Genomic DNA, 17,159 nt, shown 5'->3' on the forward strand with positions numbered 1-17,159 from the left:
TCCTTTGTTCCTTCAGTTCCTTGGTCAGGTTTATTCTAAGTATTTTTTTTTTGAGGGGGGTGCAGTTTTAAAGGGTTTTTTTTTTTACATTTCCTTTCTGCTATTTCATTGTTAGGGTAAAGAAATGTAACCAATTTCTGTATGTTAATCTTGTATCTGGCTACCTTGCCAAATTCATTTATCAGTTCTAGTAGTTTTTCTGTGGAGAGTTAGAATTGCATTTTTAATCTGAAAACATTTCTTTGCAGGTATGAATTTTCTTTGTAGGTGTATATGATTTAATGGTGTTCATCAGTTTGACTAACCCCAAGTGATCCAGTAATTTGTAAATTTGCTGAGACAATCTCAGTAGGTATCTAACACAGCTAATGAGGGGTGTAGGTAATTTTGCTAATAAGAAAGCCTAACAGATGACCAGAAGCCCCATCTTCACTCAGCCTGTTGCTAATTTTGCTTGTTGGTAGCATGTGCAATTTGTGATGAAAATGATGTGCTGCAGCTACACTTTTTAATTAGGAGATTTAAGATGGTCTCAGGAGATAACCCCAGAGATAATCAGTGATCTAGAGTTGTGTGTGTGTGTGTGTGCACGCTTTCTTTTATCTTAGACCATATCTTATACAAATTAGTGGTAAACGCTCATGGAAAGATTATGGACTAGGAGATCTAAAGCATAACATGGCAGTATGTTACAAAAACTTGAAATAGTTTTCTTCTTGAAAAGTTCAACAAAATCTAAAATACTGCTCTATTGAAACAACAGGGCAAAAACATTCAAAATGCTGTAATTATAGCTTTGTCTTTATGACTATACCAGGTCTATCACTCTTTAATTCTTGTCAATGCCTTGCCCTTCCACTTACTCATTCTCTCTTACATCCAACTCACTGCACAAATAATGCAATTCTTAGCCCTCTCTGTATGTAACTGAGTTGAAAGGAATAGACTAGTTGAATGGTTTGAGTGATCTGCTGTGTCTTGTCTCCCTAAGCTGATATGCTTTGTCTTTCTTGGCTGGTTTCCTATAAAGTATTATGAGTTAAGTCTCATTTTATGACTTGTTTTATAGAGAATTCAGCTAGACACGCATCAGTTGGTAATTGGTTATATATCAGCTATTTGACAGAACAGCTCCGTTTTAAAAATAACATGAGTTTGTGTCCTATAGTGGGAAAGGTCGGTCACAACCATTTCTGCTCCATGCAGCTTCTCGCAAGTCTGTATCTTTGCTCATTAGCAATGGAGGGCTGTACCACTGTAATATTGTTGATAACCATTTTTATTTCCAGGGTTTGTGGGCAGAGGTGAGATCCTACATGTACAATATGTTGGCATCCTTAGAGCAATCCCATTTTTAAAAGGAGGCCAGAGATATTCTGGAAATGGTATTATTAGAGAGAATAAAGGTATTATTTTACCACATCTATATATACTACCCTATAGAACCTATAGAACACAGATTCTCTTCCTAAATATGCAGGTATATATCATAATCCATATATTTTTATCCTGTGTTTTATTACCCTAACATGTTCTGAGTTTATACATCATTAACATAAAAATGGGAACAGAATTTTTTTTCAAAGGTGTTCAACATTTGTTATGTTGGGTTTTTTTTTCTTTTGTGGTAAAAATGAATAGAAGCTACATTTCACATCATCAAATATGATTGGTTTAAAAACAAGTCTTTAATATCCATAAAATACAAAATTTCAAAGTTCCTTTTATAGCATTCAATGCATACTTAGGTACAGTTCTAAATGAGTTGAACTATGTTGAGATCTTTCTAAATAACACTCAGTTTTTTAGAGGTAGGTTTATACAACAGTAAATATACAAGTATCTGGGTAAAGTTATAACTAGTGACTCTCTGAAATGTTTCTTGTTATATTTTCTTGGAATAGTTGCCAAATATTTCACTATGTTTAAAAATATATTAATACTATGGAGTTGAGAAATTTAGAATAATCATATTCAGAAAACAGAAAAGCTATTGAAATGAACACATACTTTTAAAAACTTACCAAAATTAAAGATGGAAAATGGGCAGAAAAATTTTTCCTTCTTCCCCTCTAGGTTCTTTGGCTGGTCTAATAAATAAATTGACATAAAACATATTGCCAGGAGTAAGACATTTAATTTTGTACATGTGGGATCGCCACAAAGATACAGAATTCAAAGGCAGCCAGGAAATTGAAATTCATACCCTATCCTAAGCTAAAGAATAGGGACCTATAGCTTCAAAGGGGAGGAAGAGATTCACTGAAAGAGACAAAGAGCAGATGTTTGATAATCAGATGTTTGCTTTGCCTCTTAGATAAAATAAAATTTATCTGAAAGTTACCTCTGGTTAAAGCTGTCTTTCTGGTACAAGGCCCTATCTAAATCCTTTTACCTCCCCACCCCCCACCCACTGTTTCTTCATTTATTTGCCATGAAGTGATGGGACCAGATGCCATGATCTTAGTTTTCTAAATGTTGAGTTTTAAGCCAACTTTTCACTCTCCTCTTTTTTATTAAGAGGCTCTTTAGTTATTCAGTTTCTGCCATAAGGGTGGTGTCTTCTGCATATCTGAGGTTATTGATATTTCTCCTGGCAATCTTGATTCCAGGTTGGGCTTCCTCCAGCCCAGCATTTCTCATGATGTACTCTGCATATAAGTTAAATAAGCAGGGTGACAATATACAGCCTTGATGTACTTCTTTCCCTATTGGGAACCAGTCTGTTGTTCCATGTCCAGTTTTATCCTGCAGTATAGTAGATTTACAATATTGTGTTAGTTTCAGGTATACTGCAAACTTGTTTAGTTATACATGTATCTATTCTTTTTCAGATGCTTTTCCCATATAGGTTATTACAGAATATTGAGTATAATTCCCTGAGCTATACAGTAGGTCTTTGTTGATTATTTTATCGACAGTAATATGTACATGGTAATCCAAACTCCCAGTTTATCCCTTCCCTCCCACCTTTTCCCATTGGTACCATAGTTTATTTTCAAAGTCTTGTGTCTGTTCCATGGTATGATTGGAAAGTATCAGAAATCAGTACTTGTTATATTTCTTTCCAGGAGTCCTCTTAAAGGTGAAGCACTTTTGCAGGTACACTTTTCCCAAAGCACTAGAGTAAAACAGAAGGTGCTTGTTAATCACAAAAGAGAAAAAAGTCATAGTTAAAGATTTGATGAGAATTCATTATAATGCAATTGATAAGGTAATTTGATTATTTTTTGTGACATTTTTAGGTAATAACTGGAATTATGACTGAAAATGTTACATATAATGTTTTTAGGAATTGTACACAATTTCTGTAGTACACATTAATAACATATATCTAGAGAAATATAACTTAAAGATTTAGTATTACTTCCTGCCTGACAATGCTTACCATGTAATTTAACATCAAATAAACAATGTTTAACATCCTTTATATATATATATATGAGAGAATAAATCTTTAGAGCTGTTTCAGGGACACTCTTGAAAATGCCAATTATTTCAAGGGCAAAAATATTTAGAGTATGATATGGGGAATTCAAATAGAATCATAGGTCATTGTGATATAATATTTAGTTATCCACATAACCAAAGTGACAACAAAATGCTTTGCAGGCAGATACAGAAAGTTATATAGTTGTTAAAAAAAATAGCTCTTTTAATAGATAAGACTCAGTTTTCTTAAGTAATCAAATACTTGTAAATATAACATGAAGCACAAGAAATGATTTTGATAAAATATGGAATCTTTGTTCTAGTCGGATTACTTCAAAGGGTAATGAGAAACCTTTCACAGTCTTACAGAGGGCACACCAGGAGGCTAAGGAAATATTGTTGTTTTAACAGATGAAAGAAAATTTTATACAAATATGCATATACTAACTGTTATTAAAGCTTATTCTTGAAAAGATTTATAAATTTATTCAATTTTACCCAACTTAACTACACAAGGCAATATTCTCTTTTCTTCTTCCCTCCCCATTTTCCTCCTCAACTTTGTACATCCATTTAGTTTCAAAATGAAAAAGCAGAAAATAAGAGAAATAATTGTTACTTTAGGACAAAATTAGTCTTTTTCCCTTATTAAATCATATCTCTATACTTTATACCTTTTCTCAAACACATCTTACCTTCTTGCAGAGTTTTAATTACATATATTATAATTCTTAAGTCTTGGAAATCTTAATGTCTAATGAAAACTAAGAAATTGTGAACTGTCAGACTAATATCCCATAGATTAGCGGTTTTAGGAGTATATTGCATAATTTCTAGAAGTGTACACTTTCTCATAGTACAATTTTTTTTTAATATGGCACAAGACATGTTACTGACAGATGCAAACATCTTCAATTTCTCTATAAGGAGAAGTGAAAACCAATAATTGATCTTTCTGTCTTTTATCTTATTTGGAAATGACCTCAATGAATTTCCATCACTTAATATAGCAAAACTCTAAATTACCAAAGAGATTTAGGACATACAGTAAAACATAATTATTTTTGAAAAGTTCACTTAAAATTTGTATCTCTGTTACAAGTATTTATTTCACTTGTTTTTAATAAACATGTTTAGAATACTCATAAAATGAGACATTAAAGCAGCAAGCCATCATCTTAGGTTATTTTTCCTTCTGACAAATTCTGTAACAGACATAATATGAGCTTATTTGACTTTTAGTAAACCTAGGTAGAAAGCTCTGAAGATATTTTAATTAAACTGACAAATTTAAACTAGTTTTTTTAAACTAGTTTTATTTATCCAAGATTACCACAGACCACATGAACTTGGAAAGCATTTGGATTAGTGTCTTATTTCTGAGGGTTTAAAAATATATAAATTAATAAGTGCATATTTTTCTTTAACTCAGTTTTGTTTTGTTTTTTAACAAAGTAATTATGGCTATACCTTCCAGAGGTAGAAAAATATCACATATGCATAACATACATCTATGCTGCTGCCGCTAAGTCACTTCAGTCGTGTCCGACTCTGTGCGACCCCATGGACCGCAGCCTACCAGGCTTCTCCATCCATGGGATTTTCCAGGCAAGACCACTGGAGTGGGTTGCCATTTCCTTCTTCAATGAATGAAAGTGGAAAGTGAGAGTGAAGTCGCTCAGTCGTGTCTGACTCTTAGCAACCCCATGGACTGCAGCCTACCAGGCTCTTCCATCCATGGGATTTTCCGGGCAACAGTACTGGAGTGGGGTGCCATTGCCTTCTCCCAACATACATCTATAGATGTATATAAATACACAGCCAGAGATCCTATATGTCAGCTTCTAAAAAATGTACAATCTGAGCTGCGAGTTAAGTTTTATTTGGGGGCAGAATGAGTACTGCAAGTCTGAGAGACAGCACCTCAGATAGCTTTGAGAAACTGCTGTAAAGAAGCAGGGGAATGGTCAGTATATATGTGATTTTGGTGAAGGGAGAGAGACATACAATCAGACACATATTTTTCAGAAGCTTTCTGCTAGTCACAAGGAACAGTCATCACCATGAAAGATTTTAGTGCTTTTTCTAGGCATAAGGAGATACAAGAATTGGGCTTAATAAAAATCAGCTCCTGAAAATATCTAAAGACCTGTCCTGCGAGTTTTCCCAGAGCACAGACTGCCTCATCTCTGCTGTCCACCCTGAACTCCTTTCAGGGTGTGTTGAAAATCAGCAGCTGCTGCAGCATGTGATTTAATCCTTGTAGAGGTAGATGGCAAGTGCCAATTTGTAGTCAACATATAGCTTCCGTCCCAAAATTGTAGCCAAGAATCAGATACAACAGAACAGAGCTCACTAGTTCATAAGTAACAGCTGAATCCAAATTGTGTGTCTGGAAGGTGGAACAAGTGAAGTTCACCTACTCAAATGGCTAAAGCATTTTACTAATTTTTGTGGAGAAGACTTTAATCTTATGGGAGCTGTGGATTAAATTTTGAGCAAGGGAAAACTTACAGCAGTTTGTATTTTCAATAACCTTTTCTCCATGCCCCCTTGTTTACTTCTGTCTCAGATGATTGTGGGCTGTGTATTAGTTACCTCCCTGGGGTGTTTACATTTGAAAGATATGGAAGATTTACTTTTTCAAGGGACAAAGAATGCATGATGTCTCCAAGGAGTTTTGGAGTGTGTTTATTATCCAAGGTCTAGAATAATTACTACTTTCCTTCTTTTTAGAACACTTGTTTCAACGTCTTGATCTTTTACAGTGTGTGCAAGCATTTTGAGATCAAAAGGGGAAGTTTGGAGGTTGGTAAAAGATAGGTGTATTTTGCATTGTTTTCTAGAGGTGCATTTCTGGTTTTGTGAAGGTTTATTAGACAAGGACTGTTGATTTTAATTCCTCAAAGAGTTGGGTTGCAGTCTGAGTGATATCAAATGGCTGGTTCACCCATTCAAATACATTATCTTAATTTGCCCCCTTATATCAAGGAGATTTCCAAAGAAGATGGAAATCAAAAGATTTCTATGTTCTGGAGTTCAGGGTTTAACGCTATATGCGTTTTAAACTTCTGGATAAAGTTTTTAATGTTTTTCTTTTTTTTCCCCCTGACTGTACAATTCAATCTTCAACCAACTCACCTCAGGAGGAAAAACCTACTATTGCTTCTCTTAGCCCCTTGATACTGGCCTCAACCTGATCCTTTCCCTGATTATTTAGGAGGGCCTGGGCCATCTGTTTCTTCTTTAAGAATGCCCCTTCTCCCCACAGGGAACTTTCTGTTTTCTCTGTTAACTACATTATATCCAAAATAATGTTTATGGTCGGGAGAATACATCTTAGCAGCAAATCAGAGTCCCTGTAAGTGGGACTGAGAATGCGCAACTAATCTTTTTAATGCCTCTCTAAATCTGTGAAAGTGGAAGTAAAAGGACTTGGTAATTTACTCGAGTTACTGCATCCATAAAGGGGGACCATACTCTGGTCCCCCTTTATTTACATTGGGGGACCAGAATATATTTGCATTGCATAGGAAAGCCTGAAGCCAGCAGAACCCAACCCAATTACAGGCCCCTGGAAAAAGTAGGAGTTGTTGTAAGGAGCAGTGAGGCCAGCCCAAGTGATTGTGCTAAATTCACTTCTTGACTTTCTAGATTTATACAAGTATTCTTTATACCCTGGGCCTAGTGATCTGGACAGAGTTATTCTCTGCAAATCTTAATAGGAAAGGGAAGTTGAAACAGGCAGATGTGGCTGAGCAAGACAAAAAGAATACTTTATCTGTTCTTGTTTTTTAATATAGGGGAAACACAGCAAAACTTGTCTAAAGAGACACCAGTCTGGTGAGAACAATGAATTCACCAGTCTGTGAGACCAGTTTAAACAACAAGCTTTTGAAATCTGTGCCTGTATTCAACCCTTTTATTTTCCTCTTTATGACAAACCGCACAAAAGACAAAAGAAAGCAAGAATATTCATAACAAATCTTTACCAGAGTCACTATACCAAAGATAGTGGTTTACACAAATATTTTCTCCTGCTAATCTAAATTTAGAAAAAGAAAAGAACTCTCCCTACTCTTGTTTCCATCACATCCTGCAGGCAGAGACTCAGGAAACTGATGTGGTAAGAACTCTTACCTTCTACCAGAGCTTCCAGGATCTCTCAGCTATAGCAGCCATGGAACAAAGGATGTCCAGCCAAAGGAGAGCCCCACATTGGGTGCCAGACTATTAGGGAGGAAAATTTTTCCTTTAATTCATTATAGGTTCTTTGGTTGGTCTCGTAACTAAATTTTGACATAAGACAGATTAACAGGAGAAATACAAATTTGATTTTATACATATGGGAGCCCCACAAAGACATGAAACTCAAAGGCAGTCAGGCAATTGAGGCTTATATACTACCCTGAGCTAAAGAATAGGATAGGGGCCTGAGTTTCAAAGGGGAGGAGGGCAATTCACAGGAAGATGAGAAGAACAGATGTCTGGTAATCAGATGTTTGCCCTGCCATGCAGATGAAGCTTTCAGATTTAAAAAAAATAATAAAGTTATCTCGGGTAAGAGCTCTTTCTGGTACAGGCCTCTAATCCATGCTCTTTTTGGCAGTTATGGAGGAGGTTAAAAAGCTACTCCGGAGTCTGCTGGGCCTTGACTGCCTTCACTTCAAGTAATCCACCTGCCAAAGTGTCACATTTTAGGGTATATATCCTGCTTCCCTTCAAATGCAGCCAAACACCACCACATAGACTCCTGTTTCTTATACAGCCTACTCATTTCTGTCCATCCAAACCACATAATTTCCAAGCAAATACCCAGATATCTTCTTTTATCTAAAAACTTTTGATTATTTTTTTTAATTTAAGGAATTTCTTTAAGTAAAACCCCAATATTAAATTTTTAAAAATAAACAGTAACTCCTTAATTAAATATCCAAAGCAATGTTGAAATTCTCCCCTCTCATGTTTGTTTCTCATTTTCTTAAACTAGGATTCCAAATAAGACTGAAATAAGATTCTTAAATTGTAATTTTCTAATGCTCTCTCAAGTCCAGTTTATAGGTTTCCCAAAACTTGTTTTTCTTGCAAAATTTACTTGAAGTAATTATTTGTCCTGTATCGCTTCCCACAGTCCAAAATTTGCTGATTGCATCCAATGATGTGAACTTGTTTTTCAGTCTCTTATATTTGCTGTAAACTGTCAGTTCTAGTGATATTTAGGTTGCAGTGAAATTCTAATGTTTGGCAAAGATATTTTTATAGGTGTTGATATGTCTGCCATCAGGGCACATGTATGCGGTTATATCTCTTCATGTCACATTGGCAAGCCGTTAATGATCCTTGCCTAGATTCCTTGTAAAAAAGGTGATAGAATTCTAATTCATTCCTTTCATAGAAGAAAAGACTGTATCTGTATAAAGAAAACCTGTGGCCAACTATTTGTTTACCCTGGGGTACAGTTTTTACTGGAAAGGCAAGATACATGTTTGATGATTTTCCTGTGACACATTTTTCCTGGTCGATGCTGATTCCAATTCCTTGCTTCCAATTCTGCAGTCCATCTCCTACCTCTGCTGTGCTTTCCTTATACTGCCCCATCCTATTCTGACCCCTGGGTAGCACTTTAATGAATATTTAGAGCCAATAGGCTATGTGTGAAGGATATGGTAGGATGGTGAAATTATACTGCAGCACAAGACTGGACAGAAAATAGGCAATTGAGCATCATAACCCCTATTTTTAAAGAATTTTGAGTAATTATCTTTTATACTGCCACTTCATCCCCACTATTTCCTTAACCCTCACTAGTTTTTTTTTTTTTTTTTTACACACTAGAGAATTTGTCAGTGTTTTGATAAACAAAGGCAATTCTCACTTGTGTTTTGACTAATACTTTTTGTTCTTTTTTTCCTTCTGGGTAAACTTTTATAGTATGAAGGGTACAACAGGCCCAGAGAACATATAATGCTTGTGAATAAACTTCTTTGATGGATTTCAGCTATCAAGTTATAAGACAGTTTTGTTTACAAGGAATAGACTGTTAACTGGGTCCTAAATGAACAGTCAAGGCATAGTCAGGGATATGACAGAATTTCCTATTGGTGTTTCTACAATCTGTAGATAAAATATTTTGAATCCCAAAATTCTTTTGGGGAAGTAGTTCAGGATAGTTGTTAAGGGCACAGAGTCTAGAGTCACCTGTGCTAGTTTGAGCTAATTACTAAACCTCTTTAAATCCAAATTTTCTTGGGAAGATTTGGTTACGGATATTCTGCCTCATGGGAGGCCTATGAGCTATTTCTACTTCATGTAATGTAATACAGGTAAATATCTTAATGATAGCTTATTAATATTAATGTGCTTTTATTTTAATGAAATCAATAGTCTTATTCTCTAAAGAACAACATTTAAAGTCAGCAGTCAGACTTGTGAAATCAACATATATTCCTTTAGAGAATAACGATCATCTGAAAATATAGGCCTCTTCTTGTGCCATGTTAATACTTATTGACCATCATGGTATTTGTTTCACTTTTCCCCATTTATCTAAGTATCTTCATTTCTGCCTCATCACTTGGCCTCTTTAATATTACATCTATGGTTTCTCAGGCCCTGACCCACAAGTGACATATTTTACTTCAAAAACTGGATATTTGAAGTGTAATTTTAAGGATTAGGTAAATACATGGTCAAAAAAGCATGTACTTTTAAAAATAAGCAATTATTAAATATTTGCAACCTAAATAAAAATTGATAGGGGTAGTTTTTGCTTGTACCCAGTACATGATCTAGCCAAAGAATTCATTACTTGGATGAACTTTGAAAGGTGCAAAAGACACACCCAAGTACACATAGACACACACATCCAATAACATTCACCAGTCTTAGTTGTACAATTAACACCTTATTTGTGGTAGAAAGCAAGTCAGTTCTGCATATTGACTTGTCCAGTCTGTATCAGAATCTTTAAACAAATTAGATTAGAGAAATAAAGCTCTAAGAGCTTAACATGATAGTAACGGGAAATTTACCTTATTATTTTCATACTTGACTATCACTAAAAGTTAATCTAAATACTTCTGAGAGGGCTAATGATGTCACTGGCTCTTCCCAATGAAAAAATGGTATTGTTGCCCCATTTTATCACCAAGGCTATTTGGTGCTTAGAGAAAGCTTTAGAAACATGACCAGCATCACGAAGGTCTGGAATCTTTAGCAGCTAGGATTTGAACTCAAGTGTGATATTACAGTCCTTATATCTAACCACCAATCAGCAGAACTTGTATTCTTGACATTACCTAAGGCAAAACACTGAAAACACCACTTTTACTCCATGTTTAGAAGTATTTTATGGAAGGTTTATATTACCTTATTTCACTTGTAAACAACTAGGACTTTGTAGATCAATTAAACAGGAGTTGGGCAGAGGAGGATGACCTATAAAATTCTCTGCCCAGCTAATTTAAGAATGGGCTTTAATTTGACCTTTTCTTGCAGTCAGCCATTTCCTTATCCCTCTCCCTACCTGTCAGTCATTCACATGATGAAGACATGGGGAGATGTTATTTACATCAGACGTGTGCGTGCAAAACTGCTTCAGTCATGTCTGACCCTGTGTGACCTTATGGACTGTAGCCAACCAGGCTCCTCTGTTCATGGGATTCTCTAGGCAAGAATACTCAATTGGATTGCCATGACCTCCTCCAGAGGATCTTCTTGACCTAGGGATCGAACCTGCATCTCTTCTGCTCCTGCATTGGCAGGCAGGTTCTTTAGTACCACCTGGGAAGCGCCCCACATCAGGCATAGTTTTAAATAGAAGCCACACTGACTGAAGGACTATTTGATATGTTTGAGTAATTCTATATAGGCTCATGTTCTTCCTTGCTTTTTCAATTTTCAATGACTGCTTTATATAATTCCTTTTCTGGAATAAATGCAAAGCAACAAAAAGTACTTAATGAAGAACAATAATAAAATCATGACCATTTCAGGTTGAATTTGTGGTATCCCTTTTCTGACCAAATATTTGATTTTTGTTCCTCCAAATATGTACAGTTTCAATCTTGAAATTTCAGTTTTTTTGTTTCTTTGCCATCTTTAGAAATAAAGTATAAAATATATAACCATTTATAATATAAAGCATACATAAGTTAAAAGCTTACAAAAATATATGCATAACTGCCCAACAAATAGTACCCTTAATATTTTGTTGTGCCTTCCTCCAGTCTGTTTCACCTTTGTATCTGAATTCTACCTATTATATCTATAATATATACAACACTTACATACTGCTAAACATTATAAAAGAGGTTATTTTCATATAACTTATGTCATAGTAATAGATACTTTCATAATTATCTATTGAATAGCTGAATGATAATTTTTCTATCTTTTCATCATCTATTAGAATATTTAGGTTAATAATTTTTTATTCTGTCATTGATCCTATTAAAAACACCTTTGTTTTCTAGCTTTGGACTGTTTTCTGAATGGTAAATTACTTAGCAAAAAAATATATATATCATACATTTTTAGGGTAAATAACACATGTAGCCTCAACGTTTTACCAAAGGCACTGTATAGTTTACAATATTATCAGTAATATTAAAGAGTGTCATTTTTTACCACATCCCTGCCATACTGTGTATAAGATTTTTTTCAAAATATGATTCTGATTTTTTTAGAAGTAAATAATGGTACCTCTTCATAATCTTTGTTTGCTTTTCATTTAAATATTAGGGTGAAGAAGGAGCCTCCCAGGAAGGAATTCTGGAAGATATGCCTGTGGATCCTGACAATGAGGCTTATGAAATGCCTTCTGAGGTAAGAATTTATACATATAAAACTCCAAACAGAAAGCTTAAAAGTTCAAATTGGGTCTAATAATCAGTACCCCAAGTACCTTCAGATTTCCCTTACCTTTGTTCTTAAAGAGAATGACTTACTCTCTAGATGCACAAGTTGGCCAGATCCAGGATGTCTAGCGTGTGGACAACTTGCAAGCTGTGAATCGTTTTTACATTTCTAACGAGTTATTTTTAAAAAAGGCAGCAGCAGTGACAGAGACCATATGTGCACCACATAGCCTAAAATATTTTCAGCCTGGCCCTTTACAGAAAGAGTTTGCTGATCCCTACATTAAAGAATTGTTTTACTAGAAACGTTACCTTCTAAAACAAATCCCAAATGGAAAGTTAGAGAAATCAACTAAATACCAAGAGAACGTAATTATTATAGACCATACATTTCCAGCTGGATGTATGCATAATAAATCAAAATTATAGAGTAGAAATATGATAAATGCATGGTTTTTAATAATGGATATATTTCAGTCTATCATTCTAAACAGCATAAAGTTTCTTTAATAGAAAATGTTTCAGAAGGGAAATTAGAAAATACCTTTAGATGAATGACTGACTCAGGAATAAATAGAAAATGTGAATAGATTTCTAACAAAAATATTGAATGATTAAAAAAATAAAGACCTAGCCATGAAGAGAATTCCAGGACTAGATAGATGGCTTCACTGGTAAATTTTGCCAAACATTTAAAGAAATATCAACTAATTACAATTAATGTCAATTAACTTATCAAAAAAATAGAAGAGGGAGCACTAATTCTGTGAGAACAATATTACCTTGATATCAAAACGAGACATCACCATTAAAACCTGAGTTAAAGTGTGTTATAGTAGGGTTGTTCTTCTTCATGGCATTTTTTAAGAGTATATTGATAATCTCCCACCTGTAGAAACAGACTAAATTGTTTATTTTCCTAATTTCACCAATATTCTGGGTTTGTTTTTTTTTATATTGGATTGGCCAAAAAGTTCATTTGGGATTTTTCTGTATGATGATATGGAAAATCCCGAACAAACTTTTTGGGCTCCCAATGCATGGCACAGTGCTAAACACTATAGAGAATAAAAGAGTATTTGCTAGTATAAGAACACAAGGAGTTTACACTTTAGTATGTTTGATTAAAAAAAATACAAATTTATCCCTTCATTTATTTATCATGGTACCCTTGACAAACATCACTGCCTTTTATGCACGAGGTATCACAGGGGCAAAAATATACACCATGCACAAAGTTAGTATTTTACAAGATTTTTTTTTTTTTTAGCTCAATCAGGGTAAGTTTTATAGAAGAGGTGGGTGGGAAGGGGTGGGAGATGTGACAGGTCAAAATGAAGGAAGGACATTCTAGCACAAGAAAATCTCCAAGGCACACATGCCGTGGAATCCAGGTGGATATGTCTGAGGCACAGTGAGTAATTAAATGTGATTCAAGCTCTGAGAATAGTGACAGATGAAGGCTGCAGAGATTGGTCCAAGATGACTTGTGAACTACTAGAAGAACCTAGCCACTTAAGTTAGTACTTTATTCAGAAAGCAGCTTGAGTATTGAAAACATGTTTGTTTTTAAGCAGGATTCTGATATTATTAGAGTTGTTCTTTAGGAGGACTAATTTGGCCTCTTTGGTTAAGACCATTAGTATTTTTATTGTACGTGTAATTCAAATATTGGAGGGGAAAGGAGGAGCTTTGAAATAGGAATAATTAAAGCTGCAGATGAAATTTTCAATTGGGAAAGTAAAAGGAGGGAAAATGTGACTTGTCTTTAAGTGTCTTAATTTCTTTCTAAAAAATTACCTGATTTGGTTCTCACACTTTAATTGAAGAAAATGAGAGTCAGATAAGATAGACTAGCTACTTTGTCCTACAGGAGCAGGTCACAGATTGTTAAATAGCACATCTGGAAGTAGAATTCAGATATCTGACTACCACCCTAATTAATTCACTTTTGTATCTGACAGGCAGATGAAACTATTAAAAAGAAAATTGTACTGGATGTAGGAGAATAGTTCTACAACTGTAGGACTATATCCTTTTTTCAAAATGGCAAGCCATGTCCTATTCCATTTTCCCTGAAGCCCTTGGTTACTGGTCACTTATACTAAACTTCATGTTGCCTTTCTGATTTTCCTTATACTAGGAAGGGTATCAGGACTATGAACCCGAAGCCTAAGAGAAATCTTTGCTCCCAATTTCCTGAGACCTGCTGACAGATGTTCCACCCTGTACAAGTGCTCAGTTCCAACATGCCCAGTCATGACATTTTTCTCAAAGTTTTCACAGTGTGTTTTGAAGTCTTCCATCAGCAGTGATTGGATTATCTGTACCTGCCCCACCAACTCAGCATTTCGGTGCTTCCCTCTCACTGAATAAATGGTAGCAGGGTCTTTGTGTGCTGTGGATATTGTGGCTTCAAATATAAAATGTTAAAACAAATTAAAAACACCTAAGTGACTACCACTTATTTCTAAATCTTCACTATTTTTTTGTTGCTGTTGAAAAATTGTGAGTGATTTACTATCATAGATTATAAGATTTTATGGTGTCTTTTAATGATTCTAAAGAATGATGATGTATTGTGAAATTTGTTAATATATATAATACTTAAATATGTGAGCATGAAACTATGCACCTATAAATAGTAACTATAAAATTTTACTGTTTTGTGGTATGTTTTATTAACTTGTGTTTGTATATAAATGGTGAAAATTAAAATGTATCTCATTACAAAAATTTTATCCCCTCTCACTTTAATGATAAAACCATGCTTATAAACAACATGAAACGAGAAGTAACACAACTAAAAGTTCTTAACAGTCACGTGAAGGAGGAGGAATTTTAGAGGTGTTTAAACAAGAAGAGGTGAAATATTAACCCTTTACTGAGGAAATTTCCTGAAGCAACACTGTCCAACGTTTGTTTTGATATGCACTAGTACCTTAAGAGGCTATACTAAAAAAGTGTGTTCCCCTCCTACACTGTTGGTGGGGATGTAAGCTGGTGCAGCCACTATGGAAAACAATATGGAGATTCTTCAGAAAAACAAAAATAGAATTATCATATAAGCCAGCAATTGCACTCCTGGACATATATCCAGACCAAACTATAATTCTAAAAGATACATACACCCCTATATTCATAGCAACCGTTCACAATAGCCAAAACACGGAAACAGCCTAAATGTTCATTGACGAGGGATGAAGATGTGGCACATATGCATAATGAAATACTACTCAGCCAAAAAAAAGAATGAAATAATGCCATTTGCAACAACATAGATGGACCTAGAGATTATCATACTAAGTGAAGTAAGTCAGAGAAAGACAAATGCGGTATGATATCAGCTATATGTGGAATCTAAAATATGACACAAAGGAAACTACTGTTATCTATGAAACAGACTAACGTGCTCATATGTAGAGAACAGTCTTACGGTTGCCAGGGGGAGGGTAGGATCGGGAGTCTGGGGTTATCAGATACAAACTAGTATTTATAGAATGGATAAACAATATCCTACTGTATAGCACAGGGAACTATATTCAGTGTCCCAGGATAAACCATAATGGAAAAGAATACACACACACACACCTGAATCACTTTGCTGTACAGCAGAAACCAACACATTGTAAATCAACTATATACTTCAATAAATAAATAAAAACAAAAACTGAGTTCTATAGAATAGTGAAGTATAAGATAATTTTGATGATGTCCTCTTTGGGTATTCATAAGGCATATTAGCACATTAAAGGCTCTGAGAGAACTTAACTTTAACCTAGCATTTTCTTTTTTTTTTTTTTTTAAATTTTATTTTATTTTTAAACTTTACATAACTGTATTAGTTTTGCCAAATATCAAAATGAATCCGCCACAGCTATACATGTGTTCCCCATCTTGAACCCTCCTCCCTCCTCCCTCCCCATTCCATCCCTCTTCTTTTTTAAAAAAGAAATGTTTTTCCTTCTAGGAAATACCTTTTAAACATCTCTGGGAACTACCAAAGAATTGCCTTAAGATCTCTAGATTTATGAAAATTTCCTGGATGCCTTTGAATTCTGCTAAACATATGAATTCCAGGATATATCTCTAAAAAAGTTTATTTCCTTTTTTTTTTTAATTAGGGAAGATCTGTTAACGCCACATGAGTACTGACAATAAATTTGCATGTCAAAAGACCTATACAAATCAATCTTTTGATTTATCTTTTTAATTATTCAGGAGAAAAATAGCATAGTCCCTTTAAAAAGTCACCAGTAGAAAATATAATTTTAAGAAACTATTCTAGAAGTGCTAGGCAGCTTATATGCAATCATGAGTAATTTGATGTATATTAGGCATTGGCAAGGAAGCAAGTTAGGATGAATATAATGATTATAAGCCTGATCACTACATAAACTTTCCTTTTTGCATAACTGGAAACAGACTATAGAGAATGTTAAACTGCTGTAGTCAAACTGGAAAAAAGTGGTAACTCTTGTTTTATTAGATACATTAATGAAGAAACCACATGGCAAATGAGATCTTTTTGTACAAGAAGCCTTCTATTCTAGCACTAATATGTGCCTAGAAAATACCATGGGAAGACATACACCAGTAGTGGTTATTTTGAACAAAGCACTTAAAAAGTAGTGCAAGGCACATAAGCCTTGTCAGGAATCTGGTCTCATAGCCACTGCTGAGACAACTACCTGACGAGTGGCCTGATGGTTAGCTTGCTCTCAGGTTTATTTTGCAGAACTCATGCCCCCAAATCTGAGTTATTTAGCCTCATATGCTCCATGCACTTTAGCAAAACAGGTCAGGATGGGCTTTGGCCACAGTTGGCAGTACAACAATCGAATATGTGGTTTGAACATTCCAAGTCAG

General features: G+C 34.8%; 1 protein-coding gene across 1 annotated transcript in view; it reads left to right on the forward strand.

Annotated features, from left to right (window-relative positions):
• The window catches only part of SNCA (synuclein alpha), a 149,383-nt gene extending 134,372 nt beyond the window's left edge, over positions 1-15,011 (forward strand). The window contains exons 5-6 of the mRNA XM_006066279.3: positions 12,175-12,258; positions 14,434-15,011. Of these exons, the coding sequence (XP_006066341.1) occupies positions 12,175-12,258; positions 14,434-14,466 (117 nt within the window). The 3' untranslated portion in view covers positions 14,467-15,011. The remainder of the gene's footprint in view (positions 1-12,174; positions 12,259-14,433) is intronic.
• Positions 15,012-17,159: the final 2,148 nt, after the last annotated feature.

The sequence above is a fragment of the Bubalus bubalis genome, chromosome 7 (assembly GCF_019923935.1).
Source record: "Bubalus bubalis isolate 160015118507 breed Murrah chromosome 7, NDDB_SH_1, whole genome shotgun sequence".
Classification (NCBI taxonomy): Eukaryota; Metazoa; Chordata; class Mammalia; order Artiodactyla; family Bovidae; genus Bubalus; species Bubalus bubalis.